General features: G+C 38.3%; 1 protein-coding gene across 1 annotated transcript in view; it reads right to left on the bottom strand.

Annotated features, from left to right (window-relative positions):
- The window catches only part of LOC109072073 (ephrin type-B receptor 2-like), a 144,282-nt gene that overhangs the window by 65,646 nt on the left and 60,966 nt on the right, over positions 1-17,670 (bottom strand). The window contains exon 3 of the mRNA XM_042766500.1: positions 7,264-7,948. Coding sequence (XP_042622434.1) covers positions 7,264-7,948 — 685 coding nt within the window. The remainder of the gene's footprint in view (positions 1-7,263; positions 7,949-17,670) is intronic.

Below are 17,670 nucleotides of genomic sequence, written 5' to 3'. Positions count from 1 at the left end.
CCCCAACTGTGAGGCATCCATTACCGATTGTCCAGTCAAGGGGTGAACACATGCTCTACCTCATCTTCTTCCCTTCACCCACTTTCTTGTTTAATTTTTAATCACCATGAGAGAGGGGACCGGAGACATCATGTAGGGAGACCTTTTGTCAGCAAAGGTTTCTTATTTTAGAATCCATTACTACTCTGCAAATCTATCCCTGTGAAGGAAAGAGAAACTCCTAGAAAGACATGTGGGTTTATGCACAACTGAAAGCATTAAGCACTATTGTGAGAGTTGCCTAATAGGGAATGTCACAAAGATATATCAGTTTTATTTCACCTGAGAAAAATGCATATGAAAAATTCACACATTCACCAAAAAAAAGAGTTTTTGTTTTGTAAGATCATTTTCATTAGAGTTAAGCATTTCCCAAGAAATGCAATTTAAAAAATATTTTAATACGCAAAACATTTTTTTCTTGACCTACAGTAAATACATAAAACAACAAAATGGCAAAAGTCCTAACTGTTACTATATACTTAAATATTACTATATACATAAAATATAAAAAACTGTCTTTAATTTCATAATTCAAGAAATCTTAACAAAATATAAATCAAAATTCAAGCAAAATATACCTTTAAATATGACCAATATTTCTGAACAGTTTTATGAGATTCACTTTACAAAGTAACCATTAGTCATACATCTTTCTTTCTCTCTTTTTAATTTTTTATATAGACATTCCACCCAGACCAGTATAGCTTATTTATTATTTTTGCTTTCGGAATGAAAGAATGCAACCTTTCCAAAGTTCTTGAGCCACATGTGGAGCACATCACACTGAAGTAAAACCTTACAGAACCTTAACATCCAGTGTACTGTAACAAGATCTTCTAAGTGATCTTTGTGAGGTCATATGACGGATCAGGAAACGACACACTTTTAGCCTATACCCTTCATTGCATAACTGGAGGTCAACAGAGTGCGAACAACTGGAATCCTGCAGCAAGGACAGCCACAGCGTGACACAGATAGCAGCCCTAACCTCGCATCGGCATGAGAGCCATCTATCAAAATCTATTGAAAAAGGCTTGAAGTGTAACAAATTCCTAACCCTGCACTAACCTCAAATGTCACTCAAGGTTAAAGAATTGCAATTTATATTGGCTTGCGTGTCAATCTAATTCATCCATCACCAGTCTCTGACATGGCAGCGCAACAGTTGTACTGCTATTTGATCCTGATTTCTTCCCCAGAATCAAATAGCATTTGTGACAAAACATGCCCCGCTTTCTGTAACCCCTTGTTCGTTATTTGCCAGTGGTTAATGCAGACTTGTAGCTCTTCAAAAGACACATGCCCTGTTTCTTTTCTTTCGACCCGTGACAAATTGATACTGGATCCTGTCTAGGCCTTTCATTGGTCAGAGCATGAATCAAAACATATGAAAGAGATCTTTGGCGTGTTTGCGAGAGGTCCCATGCATGATTGGAAAAAAGCATCTGCATTCTGACATCTAAAAGAGAAACCTCTTTTCCACCACAGCCTAGATGTGCTAGAAGAAATGGTTCCATCAGCAGCAGCACCTCTTAACCATTCAGTCTTCAACTCTGAGAACTAGTAAGGTGTCCTGAAAGAAAGACAGGCATGAGAAACCCCTCAAATGATCAGTGATGCCACAGAATAGTGATTACAGCCTCTGAGGATCATGGGACTCCAACAAGGAGAATCCCAGTGGAGATGTGAGCTAATGACCTGCTGCGCGAAGATGCATGTGGAACAAGTTATCACATCATGCTTGCTGAGCTATAGACCGTTCCCAGTCGTTTCAGTCTGGCGTTATCGCTTTCAAGATGAATGTGCTGAGTGAAAAATGACGAGTGCTCCTCAATGGAGCAAGTGTGGGTGAGTGAGTGGGGAGATATCTTTAGTTTTTAGAAATGTTACATCTATTCTGCTTCAGAATGGATGAAAAAAAAAAAGCCAGGGGAAAAAGAAAACACCTGAGCTAGCTGAAATCTCCATTACAGCTAGGCAACATGAAATAAAAGTGTATCACTACTCCCTTGGGTCTCGGTAGGTGGGTAGACAGCTCCTATGGTACTTGTGATCCTAATCCTTGGCTAGCGCAGAGGAATCTTTATTTTCTGGCCACAGGGCTGTGGGCGACGAGTCTATGGACTCGACTTGTTGGCTATAACGTGTGTCTGCTGTCACCAAGAGCACTTTGAGCTCTTTGTCACACTTCCACTCCCGGAGTCGGGACTTAGAGTGAACAATTCAGTATGAGAGGGTTTAATTTCACTGCTTAATGTTCTTTACTTTCCCAATTAAAGCCTAGACTGGAGGGTTGGCAAGAGCAGTGTAGTTAGGAGCTCAGCCATAAAAGCCTGCCATGGGTCACATGTGGATTGAAACTGGCTGAAAATGGTTGCTAAAAGGGCCGTATTGTATGTACTCACTAGGTGAGGGATAAGGGCAAAAAGAAAGTCGAGAGGTTTTTTATTACATTGTGGCCATGATATTCTGAAATGTGTGTATGCGTCCGTCAGCATGAGATAATGCAGGAAATTGCTTGAACAAGTGTTGAAGAGGAGATGTGGTAAGAGGCCACTTCAGTGGAACAGCACTACAATCCATGGACATGGGATAACATCAGTGCTCGTGACTGAATATTTTGGGACAGATTGAGCACCAGAGCTGGGTCTAATATTATCTTTCATCTATTGTTCAAACTTTCAGCACATTAACTGTAATTTGATTTAGATTTCAAATAGAATTTCAAAAACTGCTAGAAAAGTTCATTTAACAACCCAGTGGCTCAAACAAACATTGCAACATAATGTCAATATCAAGGTTTGAAAAAGTATTTAAATATGCACCATAATAAACACAAAACTGCAACTGTCAATCTTGATGGAAAAAATAATTCAGTAACATTTTACAATAAGGTTCTTTGCTCGCAATACTTTTACAGCATTTACTATTCCTTTTTAATATTTACTTCTATAATACATTTTAAAATTACAAGTGGCATAAGTTATATATACCACCATATACTACCATATATATATATATATATATATACAGTATATAGACCAATATATATTTGGAAAAATTACTATTTTTAATTATATTTTTTTTGAAAAACAACCTAGTTTCTGGTATGCTCATCAAGCCTGCATTGAAAGTTAACAAAATTTCATGCTAACAAAAATATAAGAAAAAAATTTAATATTGTGATATATTCATTACAGATTTACAAACATTTCTGTACAGATTTTGTTGTCTGTGGAAAGAGTCTGGGATTTCAGGCTGACCATAAGCATAGCAGTGCCCCACGTTTGCTGTTAGCCAATTAGAGCTATCATTAAAAGCAGATGGGAAATAAAGGGAGCCACAATGGTGTCTGTGCATTGTGATGATTTCGTTGCTAAAGCCTCGTCTATGTGAAAGATAGCCAGGACCAGGAATCCAGAGAGAACCCACTGTCCTTTACTCCTCTCCTCAACCTCTATATCATCATGACATGGATGTCTGTTTGGCATTGAAAATTACTGTAAGATTACATCAAACCCCAGCCTTAATCTTCTGCCTATGAATGTGCCATCACTCCACTGTCTCCTACTAATTCAAACTCAAAGCTGTGGTTGGAAGCAAAAGTTAGTTTGTGAATTATTCACATCATATTATTTACGATTTGTCTTTCTCAAATGTTGTCTGCTGTAGCATTTTAGAAACAGCTTCGAGGGATTTCCCATTTAAAATGTGTACAATTTAGATACCATAAATGAAACGCAAATGTAGAAAGACCTAAGGGAAACCTGCTGTATCGTTGCAGAGCTGTAAATAAACTGTTGTGGATCTGGATTGCACAGCCACATTCCTGAGAAATGTAAGATTAATGCTTACGACTGTAAAACCTGCTCGCTCTCTTTCATCAGACTCAAGTTCATGAGAATTTCTCAACAGGTGGAGGGTCTGCACTTAATCAGTTTTGGCAAAACAATCACTTTGTCTTTCATCGACAATGCTATGTAGCTTAAAATACCTTCACAAAGAAATCCCTCAGTGCCGTTGCATTTGTTTGTGTTCATTTGATGTTCATGCTTATGGATATGTGTCATATTTTTGTCTTATTTTGCAGTTTTCCAGGAACATTTTTCAACTACTGAAGAAAAAAAAAGTTGTCAGTGGAGGAAGATAAAAACATTTATATTAAAGACATATTTCCTGAAAACAACTCTTAATATCAGTATTAATATGTGGTGCTGCTTCTCAAGTGAATTTACTTGTCATTTGTAGATCATTTAAAAGGAAAACAACTCATGTTCTTGCAGTGTACAATATGTTTGCTATGTTCAGTAATATATTCCTATAGTTCACACTTCTAAACCTGTATTCTATAGATTGTGTGGTCAGATTACAATTTGGGAAAACTATGACTATTGTTTGAAGAGTTAGAGCCCTAGCCATGAACATGTCTCCTATTATGTCTTTCTGAGTATTCTGCTACCATTTCAAATGAACACATTCTGCAAACAACACCTTGTGCGTCTCTAGAGGGTCCCCCGTCTCACACAGCTCTAAACGAAATCAGATCTGTCTTTATAAAGGGCATTTCTGCTAAAGGAACCTGGCTTGCTTCATTTACTTACAGTGCCTCCCTGGGAGGAAATTTAATATAACGTTAGTAAAACGATCTCAGTTCTCTGACAAGAAGCCAATGCCATCACAAGCATAAATAAATTGGTATGTTGTCAATATTTTGACAGACGTCATGTCAAAGAAGCGTTATCTGGTGAAAGTGCTGCCGAAGACTTCATTGAAGTATGCGTAATTAGGCTCTCGTTCGTAGTGAGGCATCTGCATAAAGTGTTAGTGGAGTTGTGAAAGTAGCTGAGAGACAGATCTTTCATCTGCAGATCTTATGACCTCCTGCAACCCAGAAAGTAAACGGATACCCAGGCATCCCAGTGAAAACATCTTTCACAAATCAATTCATTACGCTCGACTCTCAGCAGTTAAAAAGGCCCTCTCTCTTGCATCAACCCATCCCCCGACCACTGACCACAGTCCTGACATTGTCTCACGCTGCGGTATCAGCTTTCCCCTGCCAGAGAGATAAATGGCTGGATGAATTGAAGGCAGACCTTGATCAAAACCGCTTATGTATAATATAGACAAACCACCATCAATAACCTTTTTTCATCTGAAATGAGTTTATACTGTTTTCTTCTAACTTTTTTATTCTAAATATAGCCTTGGGTCTCATAACTACTGAAAGTCCTCAATAGTTGCAGAAATGCATTTCTGCTTGATTTCAAACAAATTCAGCCATTTCTACATCCTCAAAACACATCAAGGCAGTGCTAAAAAACTATGACGCTCTGTCTTAGTTTTCTCTAGCCTTAAGAGTGCTGATCCAAGATCAGTACTAGCGCCTCATTAACCTATTTTAGCTCATGGGACCATAAGTGGTGATATAAGATTGGAGAAATGATATTACATTAGCACTCTATCACCCAGATTTGCAATCAGGTCCTGCTGTCATAAAATATTATGAAATATTCCTTGATGCATTAATATTCACTAGGCTTTATGAATATGAGATAAATGCTCAGTGATTAGGATCATTATTCTCTCTGTTAGGAGTAACAGTCTTTCAGCAAACACTGACAGTGTGACATGAAAGACTTGAACAAGCACCTTTTTACAGTTTACAGCTTTTTACAGACTAGGAGCCACTCTATTAGTCACTCACAATTATATTGTTTTTAAACCCAGGTGTTTTCAGAGATACCTCTAGTCCAGGCAGACCATTGGGATATTACAATCTGTAGCATGCAGTAAATTATACATATGTCAAAAACAACCAAATGTGTATAATTATATAGGCTCTTTAATTTAGAGTAGACTGCTCAATGATGATAGCAGGTGCTCCTGAGGAAGGATTGTGACTGCACTCATTAACTAGCATTGAATGCATTTCGGAAGAGCGCTGCCCTGTTAGTGCCTGCAATGAGCAGCTATTATCACAGCTCATCCTGGCCTAGACGGGGAGCCGGCATGGTAATTACAGCCATGCTTACGAAGAGGCTGTGTGAGTGTGTGCGCATCTGTCTGTGCGAGTGGGTGTGAAGGGGTGTGGGGGGGGGTGTCTGAAACACATGTGGGCATTTTATTGTGTCGTCTGTGTCAGCGTGGAGCCTGTCTGCAGGCTGTCGTTGCCGTGGGAACAGGACCCGTCGTCGGGTGAAACGAGAGCTCCTGCTGTAGAGTGAGTTGAATTACAGGTGAGCCAGGCTGAAGGAGAGGAGCACTGGGGTTTGGATAAGAAACGATCAATACCCTCACACGCTGTGAAAGGGCCAGCTTACATTGATGCTGCACAGGGATACTGTGAAAGGGGAAAAAACAGCTGTACTACCCACATCAACATGTTTGAGTTGCCTGGGATATCACAGTGAAACCACAACATCAACAGCAGGCCATTTCTAGAGCTTCAGCACTCCAGCTTGGAAGGAAATACTTACTGTAGCTTGTAGGGCCTTTTCAAAATACAATGTTACAATACAAATACAAAAATCAAAAAATTTCAATTTCAACTCAATTTCTATATGGTATTAGTATGTCACATGGATATTTGCAATATTTATAAGCAATGCTGACACTATCTGTTCCATGCAATTTTTTTTTTTTTTTTTTTTTTTGGTGTTTTGAAAATGTAAAAGGCATCTAAAAACCTGTAAACATGATTAATTTATGAAACAAACTTGTGCAAGATGAAGAGTTGCTTTCACACAATAAATCTTAACAAATCATAATATTTTTAATATTCAAATAAAAAAATATTATTATATTATTATAATAATTATGCATTTAATAATTTTCAAATCTTGAAAAAAAAAAAAATCCTATACCACTTGCAATAACATAAATAGATAATATCTGTTACATTTACCCTTAAAAAAATGTTGCCAGTGGGGTTAAAATATTTTCTCTGAGAACAAGCTTTAATACCATACACCATTATGCTTTAATATATCCAGATGGTTAGATATTTTTATGACAATATTTACTACAAAAAAATTGTTACAGCATATGAGACAAGGAGTACAGTGCACTGAAAATACGACAGAAAACCAAAAGACAGACAAGCAAACAAAGCCTTTTCTGCTTCTCAGTACTCAGGGTCAGGAGCAGCTGCGACCTGAAAATGAGAAGTTTTGTGCAACATGACAAGACCACTACACATTAGCAGAAAAGCGTGCTTACCTCTGCAAACAGTTCCATTCTCCACTGCCTCATGACCTGCTTTACACATACAACGGCCAATAGGGACCATCCACTCTCCATCTCCATTACAGTACAGTTTAATGGGAACGTCGACCTCCTCTGCATTAGGGATGCACTCTCCCCTCGCCAACACCAGTGAGGTGCTCTCTGCTCCCGAATGCGTCTCCTGAAATAAGGCTCCATTCCGAATAGTGCGAGGGCACTTCCGGTAGAACACTCGCACAGCGATTAATGACATGCACCCTCCATAGTCCTGGAAGGCTAGATAGAAACCTTTACGGGAGATGGGGCCGAAACTGCGAACCTCTGTGTTAATCTTCATCACACGTCCACCCAGGTCTACTTGTGAGAAACTCTCATCTGCAGCAATAGTATCCACCTTGATCCAAGGGTTTTCCATCCACGGAGGAAAGTCTTTAGTGGCCTTGTCGCTGTCTGATTCATAGTAAAAGAGATTGAATGTTTCCTTGCAGGAACCAGGGACTCCTGGGATGCTGCTGCAGTCTCGCACTGAGAACTTCATCTCCACGTGGATGCGTTGAGCCCCTCTTCTTTGGATGTACTTGGTGCGCACCCAGTTATTTTGGTTGGCGTCGAAGACATTACACACCTGATAGGTACGAATGGTGTTCATGTTCTCATCATAGCCACTTACTTCTTCCCACTATAAAGAAAGCAAATGAGAAAGCGTATGTTTAGAGATTTGTTTTATATGCAACTTTTTACATACTTTAGCCTTTAGACAAGGAGAAATGAAGTTAGGGTTAAAATTATTTACATTTCAAATAAAAATACAAACAAATTATTACTCAATTTAACCCGTAGCTACCATATTGGGGGAATTTATTATCATGGTTTATAATAAGTATAATTATTCTTTGTATAAATTATTAAATATATGGTCATGTGCACAAATGGTACACTGGACTTCGGTTACAGGTCATACAAAGGTCAATCCCTTCTTATACATTTAGCTAGGCCTGACAGTAGAAAATATGTTATAGACACGTCTGTACCTCTGCATCAGGTATCTGGAGGGCTTTACGAGCACCTGAGCCATTTTCAGCAGCTTTCCCCATATGCACGGGCCAGATTACTGAGCACAGGTGGAATGAGGTGGGAAAGAGAACAAAATTCTTCTGCTAGTCTGCCAACAGGCCCTGGCACTAGGCATACAGAGGGCTGGCCTTGGCTTGGGTTTTCTGTAGACCCCCATGTGACAGTGCCAAGTGATTCTGGTCTCTATTTATTTTTATCTCTCTTACTCGCACTGTATAAAAAAATATGTACTATTAATATCCACGCGGAAGTACTGTAAGACACTTTTTGAGAAAGTGTGAGACTTCCGGTTCATTAGCCGCTGTAGAGAAAGAACGAGAAGAATAACAAATATACAGATTTACCCAATAATAAAATAAAAACTAATTTGTTGGGATATTTGGACAATTTTTTGCCTAAAAACATTCTGGTCTTATTATTATTTTACTGCTACTGCTACATAAATAAATAATAACGTACAGCTTACAAATATATTGAAAATGTTTTATTTTGATTACATTTAAAGTTGCAAACACTCCTATTAAATTAAGTTATTGGTTGCAATTGTGTTATCATTTTCTTCATTATCACATTGTATTCAATTTACAAAAATCACAAATAAATAAACAGAACAAAGCTAGTACAGATAATGCAATTATAAACTGTTGAAATAGGTGAAAATGTGTTGATGGAACAGAATATAGAGTATTGTGTGTATTCTTACAGTAATAATGGATTAAAGTTTGTAATGTATCAATTTGATTGGCAGAGTGTTACAAGAGTGGTGTCTGCATCATTATAGATGGGTGTGGGGATTTTTGAACTCTTTCTGCATGTTACATTTTCATGCTAGTGGGTGGTAATGTGAGTCTATCAATGATTTAGTCAATGAAAATTAAGTAGTTGTATAAAAGCAAAATCACACTCGTAATTGTGCTGTTAAGACTCCATATCAGCAGACTGTGGTTACCCGTGGTCTCATACCTTACCTAAACTGATCTAGAGTTTAATAGCAAAATTCACACTACAAAGAAAATGCTTCCGAAAGAGGAATTTATGTCTCTTTACATGCTGTTTAATGGTGCTCAGAGGTGCATAAATGCATTTACAGAGCAATTACAATGCAAACATAGATACTGAAATGAGTCTGAAAAGGAATCATTTAGTCTGCCTTTTGTAATGCATTGCATCTATACTGAGAATTCTGAGCAGCCACAAAGCAGCCTTAACTCAGCTATGTAGTTTGTGCGATATTGCTTAAGTGCATGTGTGTCAGTGTGCTTGTCAGTACATAATTGAAATTGCCATGAAAATAGAGAGCTGTTATGCAGGATTCTCTAGCCAGAAGAAATATCCAGAAGATCCAAGGCTCTCCTCTCTGTCTTGCAATATGGGAATCTTCACTGAGATGCATGCCCTTTAGAGCTCAAAGTTTTTCTCTGACATGTGGTTATAACATACCTTAGTCCAGAGCATTCTAAAATTATTAAAGAAAAAGAACACTTGAAATCACATATTATCTATCACATTATTATCGGTCAAATGAAAAACAGGGACAATTAATTTTTTTATAGTTTTTTTTTTTTTTTTTTTTTGCTGGTTTCATGTACTATTTTCATAATTAACTGGTTTTATTATAATTCACCGAAAATTACACTATATATATATAAAAAAAGATTATGAATGACTATTTAACTATTTAACATATATTTTAATCACGATCTTTATTTAATATTTATTTAACAGTTGATAGAGTGAAAAAGACTTATTGTAAAATTTACAAGTATATATTGTGCACACTAAAGCATGAAGGGTACAAGGCTATATGCACCAGGGACTTCACTGCTCGGCCTAAAGTGACTCCAGATGACATTGCGGTTTCAGCCAACTTGCCTGCGATCAAGCCACAGGCTTTCAGCACTAAACAATTCAAAAACCAGTTGCAGAAGTCCTGACCTCATCCAACAGGGAAAGCCCTTTTCTTCACCTTAAAACATTTTTAGCAACACAGCCTCAATGCCCAGCAAGCGTATGATCGCCCCAAATCACCCTCTTCTCAAGTGTCTTACTCTTCACTTAACAGCTGACATAATTTCCTAAATTAGTTGCTGCTTAACAAGGATTTTGACAGAGTTTTGACAGACTGGGGGAGAAAGTCATGCCTGTCCAAGACCTCCATTCTATTAAACCATCTTGGACTAATTAAAACAGCTTTCTTTCCTCACAGCTTTTATTCTTTATTCCCATGTCCATGTTATTCAGCCGAGATGAACTCAAATGATTCTGGATAGGATTGTGGTCATTAACACTTGCACTGTGTGTGTGTGTGTGTGTGTGTGTGTGTGTGTGTGTGTGTGTGTGTGTGTGTGTGTGTGTGTGTGTGTGTGTGTGTGTGAAATGAACTTTTCCATCATTTTAGTTCAGTCCTTTCAAGCAGCCAGATGTGTCTTGGGTCACTGGCAGCCATTGACCTTGCCACCTTACTTAAGGATGACACATTCTTCCATGAACCAAAAAGAGGGGTGAGAATGAAGGGCAGTTAAACAAGTGAAGACAGAGTGTAGCATCTTCTTGTTTGTAGTCTGTCACTCTGACTAATCAAATTAGAAAGAATTAATAAAAAAGCGATGTTGCTAATGAGAGACTGAGTAAGATAGTGAACTGCATGATGGGAGGAGGTGAGGAAAGGAGTGGGTTAAAGACGCTCCAAACAAACGGCCTTTAAATGGAAGGCCTCCCTTTGTGCCGTCTCAGCTTCTCTGCCACTCTTTCATCAGAGGCAAAGAGGAGAACCAAATGAAACATAATAAGAGCCAAGCGATCAAGGGCTGAGTGTGAAATTTAAAGAAACATCTTCATTACCATATAGGTTTTCTCCTGGACTTCCAGTGGGAGTGTGGCTAAAGGGTGACCATGTGTTTTAAGATGTAAAAGAGGGATTCAGCATTAAATGGGGAGCTCAGACAATATTTTGTAATAAGGCAGGTCAGCACTTCAATGTCTTTTTTTATTTCAAAAATTAAAAATTAAATGAATGAATGAATGATCAAAAAAGTTATATAATACTATTTTAATAAAATATAAAAGGAGTAAGAAAAATATTTTTCAGCATACTTTAATTCGGTAATTAAAATCAATCATTTTATTTATTTATTAAATGGTCCTAAAAACAGACTTCAGTATTTACGAGAGGTGAAATATAAATTAAACAATTCAAAAGTACTTATGGATGTAACAGAGAGAGACACATGCTTACTGAAACAACAGAGGTGCTCTTCCTCCTAAAACTATGGTTAATCACAAGCTCTCATAAAGTGTGTAAAGGCATTTATCAAAAAGTGTGTTAAGACATAGAAGAAGAGACTGTCTGCCCTCTTTTGAAGTCTATGTTAAGAGGTCAGAGCCTTACATAGGGGGGCCCTTTAGCGGTGGTGCACCACTGGTTCATGTCCCTATTTACTGCCATAGAAATACAAAAAGCACAAACAAAATGATGACGTCATTAGGTCTAAGAGCTCCAGCTATGCTTTGAGGGTCACAAGCAAATAAGGCGAACTGCTAGTGCAGAACCCAAGGTTTCAGGATACTGGTTGAGAACACAACCTGAGACTTATGAGCTCCACATGGTACTTCTAAAATCACACTAACATTATGTTAAGTGAACCTCAACATTATAAAATAATAAAAAAAATGCAGTTCATGCAGTCTGGAGACACTTGCCTTCTGCTCCTCCGTCTTGCTGTTTTTGAATGCAAGAATGTGTCATCCATGAACATCCCTTAAGGCTCCCTTAATGATGTTGATAACACTTTGGCAAACAGAATGCTTTAGTTTTATGACTAATCTCATGTAAGCAGTGTCTTCGGCACAGCAAAGTTACTAATCTCAACAAATCAAAAAAAAAACAGTCACAACTGAACTAAATTAAACTTGTAACTTGCACTGGGAAAAGGAGACCAGTGATAAATGACACAATGTTCTAGTGGACAGAAGAAACGATAACTCCCCTGCCACCCAAGACGAAAGAAAGTTCACAACCGAGCTGTGATGTAAAAGTCTCCCAGACAGAGGCTTGTGCTGAATTATGAAAAAGTCTCGCTCAAGGGGAAGCAGAAATTAGCCGCGATCAAGCTTTTGTGTTACATTAATTGTGTCGCTATGACATGACTCTGAACTTTTATTTGGGCTTCAGCATCTTTTACAAATAAACTGCCAGAACCTTATGACGTTTACATGAAGCCAGCAATTAAATCTCTCCCAGGGCTGTCATTTGTATTCGAGCATTTGTAACTAGTTGAGCGGTGCTGATGATTCCTTCTGTGAAATATGCTGACTCCACATCTCACGGCAAAGCAGTCTGTGGAGTCAAAGAAATACATTGTAAATCTACATAAATACATAATTCACACAGAGGGGCGAAAGGGAGCATGTATGACAGCTCCTGAGGGAAAGTTTCCCAATTTGCAGTTGTAGGAAATCTGACAGATAGAGTAGCATTGAGACATTTGTCCTGAGGGGACATGTGGGACAAATGACATCCGGATATTTCAGCTAAAGTGCAGTGGGATTACAACCCTAAGTGAGATACTGAGCTCCCCACCATTAGAAAGATTGACAGAGAGAGAGAAAGTGATTGAGAGAGACAAAAAATGAGAGGCGACCATAGAAACTGAGCTGTCTTTGGCAGTCAGCTTCAATTACCTCCATCCACTGGTAATGCACAACATGTGAAGACAGACAAACAAGCTCCTTATTGCTCCCTTAACCCTTGTGTCTATCTATATCCATGTGGATCATGTTTACATATCTGATATAAATCAAGGACTTGACAAAAGGGCAATGCTGCCAAAGGACTTCTTGTTTCAATGTGACAAGTGACCACACAAAGATTTGATTCCCTGATGAGGGGAGCCAAAACAATGTGTGTGTGTGTGTGTGTGTGTGTGTATATATATATATATATATATATAATATATATATATATATATATATATATATATATATATATAAATTATAATATATATTATATATGTTTTTTTATTGAAAACAAAGAACAAAATGTCATCATGGGTGTTACAATGTCAAATCACAGAATATTTCCAACATCTTGATATACTGTACAATATCACAGTTTCATCAGTGGTCTATGTACATAATCCATTTTCCCTAAGCTTGTTATATTTTTCCAATTTGAGCCTTAATATAATTGTAAGTCTCTCCATACAGTATATTTCATTCACAATCCCTAACCATTGATCCCTTGTTAGGGGGTCAAACTAAAACCATTTACGAGTTATGGCTTTCCTACTGCTTGCTTAAAGTACCTTTAATAAGTATTTATCCTTGTCTAAAACAGTTTCTGGTATTTTCCCTAGATATTATGTAATAAACGAATAGTTGAACTTTACTCCTATTATCTATTCAATTTCAACTGATACTTCTTGCCAAAAAAAAAAAGTATTTTCGGACAATCCCCAAAAATATGAAAATGATTAGCCATCGGGGTTTCACATTGCCTCCAACAAAAGCCACGGTTCTGTGTGCATGTATATAAATCTGTTAATTTGGGAGTTATAAAAAATCGTACTTTGTTCCCTCCAGGACCTTGAGTTTTAACTTTTTTGTTAAAATAATCTCTAACTTGCAGATATCTATAAAAGTCCTGCTTTTCTAGTCCAAATGTATTAGAAATGAACTGATAATTCTGTAGTTTTCCATTGGAGATGACTGAACAATAAGATGTGATACTTCTCCAAACCCATTGTTTAAATCTGTCATCCATCCTAGCCGGCTCAAAACCTGGCTCAAATGCTATCCATCTTAATACTCCAGCTTGTTTCTCTAACTGTGACTTCTTCAATAACCTAAACCATGCCCTCAATGTAAATAGAATCCAAGTATTCAATCTGTTATAGCTCCTTTCAGCTAGATTTTTATTTCCTAGTATTGACTGTATAGGTGTATATATCTGTGAAACTTCTAGGCTTTTCCACCTTGATTCATAGCTTGATATACACCAGCATACTAAGGGGTTCAATTGTGCAGCATAATAATAATCCTGAAGACATGGTAGAGCTCTCCCTCCGTTTTCTTTTGTCAACTGCAATGTTTTAAACTTTACCCTAGGTATTCTACCATTCCAGACAAACCTTGAAATCAAACCATCCCAACCAAATGATTTTCTAAGGCAGTTCTGATTTGTGGTTTAAGTAAATTGAAACATCTTATGCAATGCTGATCAGAAATACTGAAACAACATGGTTTTAATTAAGAACACAAAATTTTATGGTAAGTTAAAGGGACAGTTTACCCACCATGATGTAATTCCAAACATGTATGGCTGTTTTCTTTAGAACATGATATGAGATATTCTGAAAAATGTCTCTGTGTTGTTTTGGACCCTACTGGCTTTCATTGAATGGAGAGATAAAAAAGGAGGCATTCTTCAACATTTTCCACAGAAGACTAAGGCACAATGCAGCGCAAGGAGTGGCGCAAGTGTTTTTGCTAGTTTCAGCCCGACGCAGTTCTCATTTTCCCATCCTGCGCCGCATTGTTTAAATATCAAATGCATTTGTGACCATTTGTGCCCCCATGGGAGTGTTGGTCTGGGGGAAGTCGTGGGCTAGTGGTTAGAGAGTTCGACTCCTAACCCTAAAGTTGTGGGTTCGAGTCTCGGGCCGGCAACACCACGACTGAGGTGAACCGAACCACCTGCTCCCCGGGTGCCGCAGCATAAAAAATGGCTGCCCACTGCTCCGGGTGTGTGTTCACAGTGTGTGTGTGTGTTCACTGCTGTGTGTGTGCGCACTTTGGATGGGTTAAATGCAGAGCACAAATTCACCATACTTGGCTGTATGTCACTCACTCACTAAAATAAAGGTGTGTTCAGGCCCATTGTTGGCGCTGCAATTTTGAGGAACTGAAAATAGACTGCGCCAAGACCAACTCTAATCTGGTCTAAAGTCTGGCGCAATATTTTTTTCTTTGTTATTTAAAGAGCGCGTTAGTAATATGCGCCTATAGGCGGGTGTACAACGCGTGTATACTTTGGTTATTATACACAGGGTAAGCAGCAAACAAAAATTTTTAAAAATGAAAAATTACATTCCGCCATGTAAATAGCGAACCCGCCATGGTGCGAGTGCAGCTGGCTTTTAAAGGGGATGGGAGATGAGTCTCTGATTGGTTTATTGCACGTAAAGTTAAAAAAACACCCATTACTCATTAAGAGAATAGGAACAACCTGTTTAGACCATGTGCCCGGGCGCGCCGACTGTTTTCCCATCATTAAACTAGCAAAAGTGGATTCTGACACGTCCTGAGTGCACCTGCGCCGTGCGCTTTAGACCATGCTCTTAGATTGTTAAAATAGGGCCCAAAATAATAATCAACAAAATTGTTGTGAGGGTTAGTAAATGATGATCATTCCATTTGTGGCTGAACTGTTCCTTTAACAGAGGGCATTTGTCAGCATGCTTCTCTTAACAGTATCACATTTAATTTCATTGTTCATTACTTGCAAAACATACAGTAACTGTTTATAAGCATGCAAATAGAGTCACAGATGACAAATGACAGGGCTTAGATCTGGACCTCGAGGCAGTCTAGTGAGGACCACATTATCACACCGATTCGTTACACAAATGTACTGGCTTATTTTCATGTTCTGCATCAGTGAGCAACAAGTCTAGATGCATGACCAAAACCGAGTTTGAACATGGTGACATTTACACACATTTGTAATGTCCCCTGCAACACTGTTCTCTAACTAAGCTGGTAATGACTTAATTTGCAGCCTTATGAGGATGTCCACTGCACACACCATAGCAGTTATAAATTAAACATCAGTCATTTTAAATAAAACGTGTACATCTCGATCTTTAAATAAAATGTTCCCACTGCTGTGAAACAAGTAAAATTTTCTCTACCACTTACATTCTGCTTTTTAAGTAAACATGAAGAATGCGTCTGATTCCATGTAGCTGCACAAATCAATTACTAAATGCCCTATACAGGTCTAAATTCTAAGACCAAATTAAAAACGAGCAAATTCCAACTTCAAATTATTAAACAATATCTGAAATAACATGAGTTTGAAAAGCTGCAATGATCTGCAGGTCCAAACAAGTCTCTATGCAGTCATGTGGAGTAATAGGTACAGTCAAACATAATAACAGCAGAAAGCACATGAAGTATGTGCTCCTCACACCTGGCTGTGATAAAGGGTTGCCATAAATATTTCTTTAATGTAGGTGTTAACTTCCATAATTACACCATTCTATACAGTATGTTCCACCTGCATGAAACATCAAAGTGTTTCGAATAAATTCAGCACACAAATGTGAACAAATGAAAGAATGAATGAGTGAAAGAACCACATCTGGATTTTTTCTCCTTGACAGTTCTGCAACGGGGGTTGTTTTGCAAAGAAATTCAGTGGCATGAAAACCAACTGTTGATGGGGTGCTCTATATTTTGACTGACACTGATACTTTAGTTAAGCCCACAAGGCTCTGCAGGGGTGTAAGACAATAACTTAAAACCTTTCTCTCTATAAGGTTTACAGAATCCCACCTGTTTAGTGCTGCTGTGGGGGACCACCCTTCCCCCTACTGAAGTTAAAGTGTGCTATGTCTTCCTATGACTATTCTCTATATGTGAGTGATGTGATATACAGCCAAGTATGGTGACCCATACTCAGAATTCGTGCTCTGCATTTAACCCATCCAAAGTGCACACACACAGCAGTAAACACACACACAGCAGTGAACACACACACACCGTGAACACACACCCGGAGCAGTGGGCAGCCATTTATGCTGCGGCACCCCGGGGAGCAGTTAGGGGGTTCGGTGCCTTGCTCAAGGGCACCTCAGTCGTGGTATTGCCGGCCCGAGACTCGAACCCACAACCTTAGGGTTAGGAGTCAAACTCTCTAACCATTAGGCCACAACTTCCCCAATATCTCATTTACTTTAAGAAATTTGATATGCTCTTTGAAAATACTGTATGTAGTGTCAGACAGCAGAATAACTGAAAACAAATCTGAGGGAAAGTTGGACCGATCACCAGCATTCCTCACTGAAGAATACAGTGTAAATGAATGAGATGTTGAGGCCATTTTAGACATCTTCGTTTCTGAACGTGTCAAAACAGAGAATACGTTTTGCATCTGAACCATGTGATATTTCATATCACTTTATATTAAGACATTCTGTCTAGCTATTAGCTGTGGTACTGAAATAATTCGATGTTTGTTGTTTTGTTAAACCTTTAGAGTTGTAAAGATTGAAAAGATATGGTGATGCAAACCATGTGTAATTCCATTTCTTTTGTTAGAAAGGA

The sequence above is a fragment of the Cyprinus carpio genome, chromosome A11, assembly GCF_018340385.1.
Source record: "Cyprinus carpio isolate SPL01 chromosome A11, ASM1834038v1, whole genome shotgun sequence".
Taxonomy (NCBI): Eukaryota; Metazoa; Chordata; class Actinopteri; order Cypriniformes; family Cyprinidae; genus Cyprinus; species Cyprinus carpio.
This window is presented reverse-complemented; position numbering and strand designations above follow the sequence as displayed.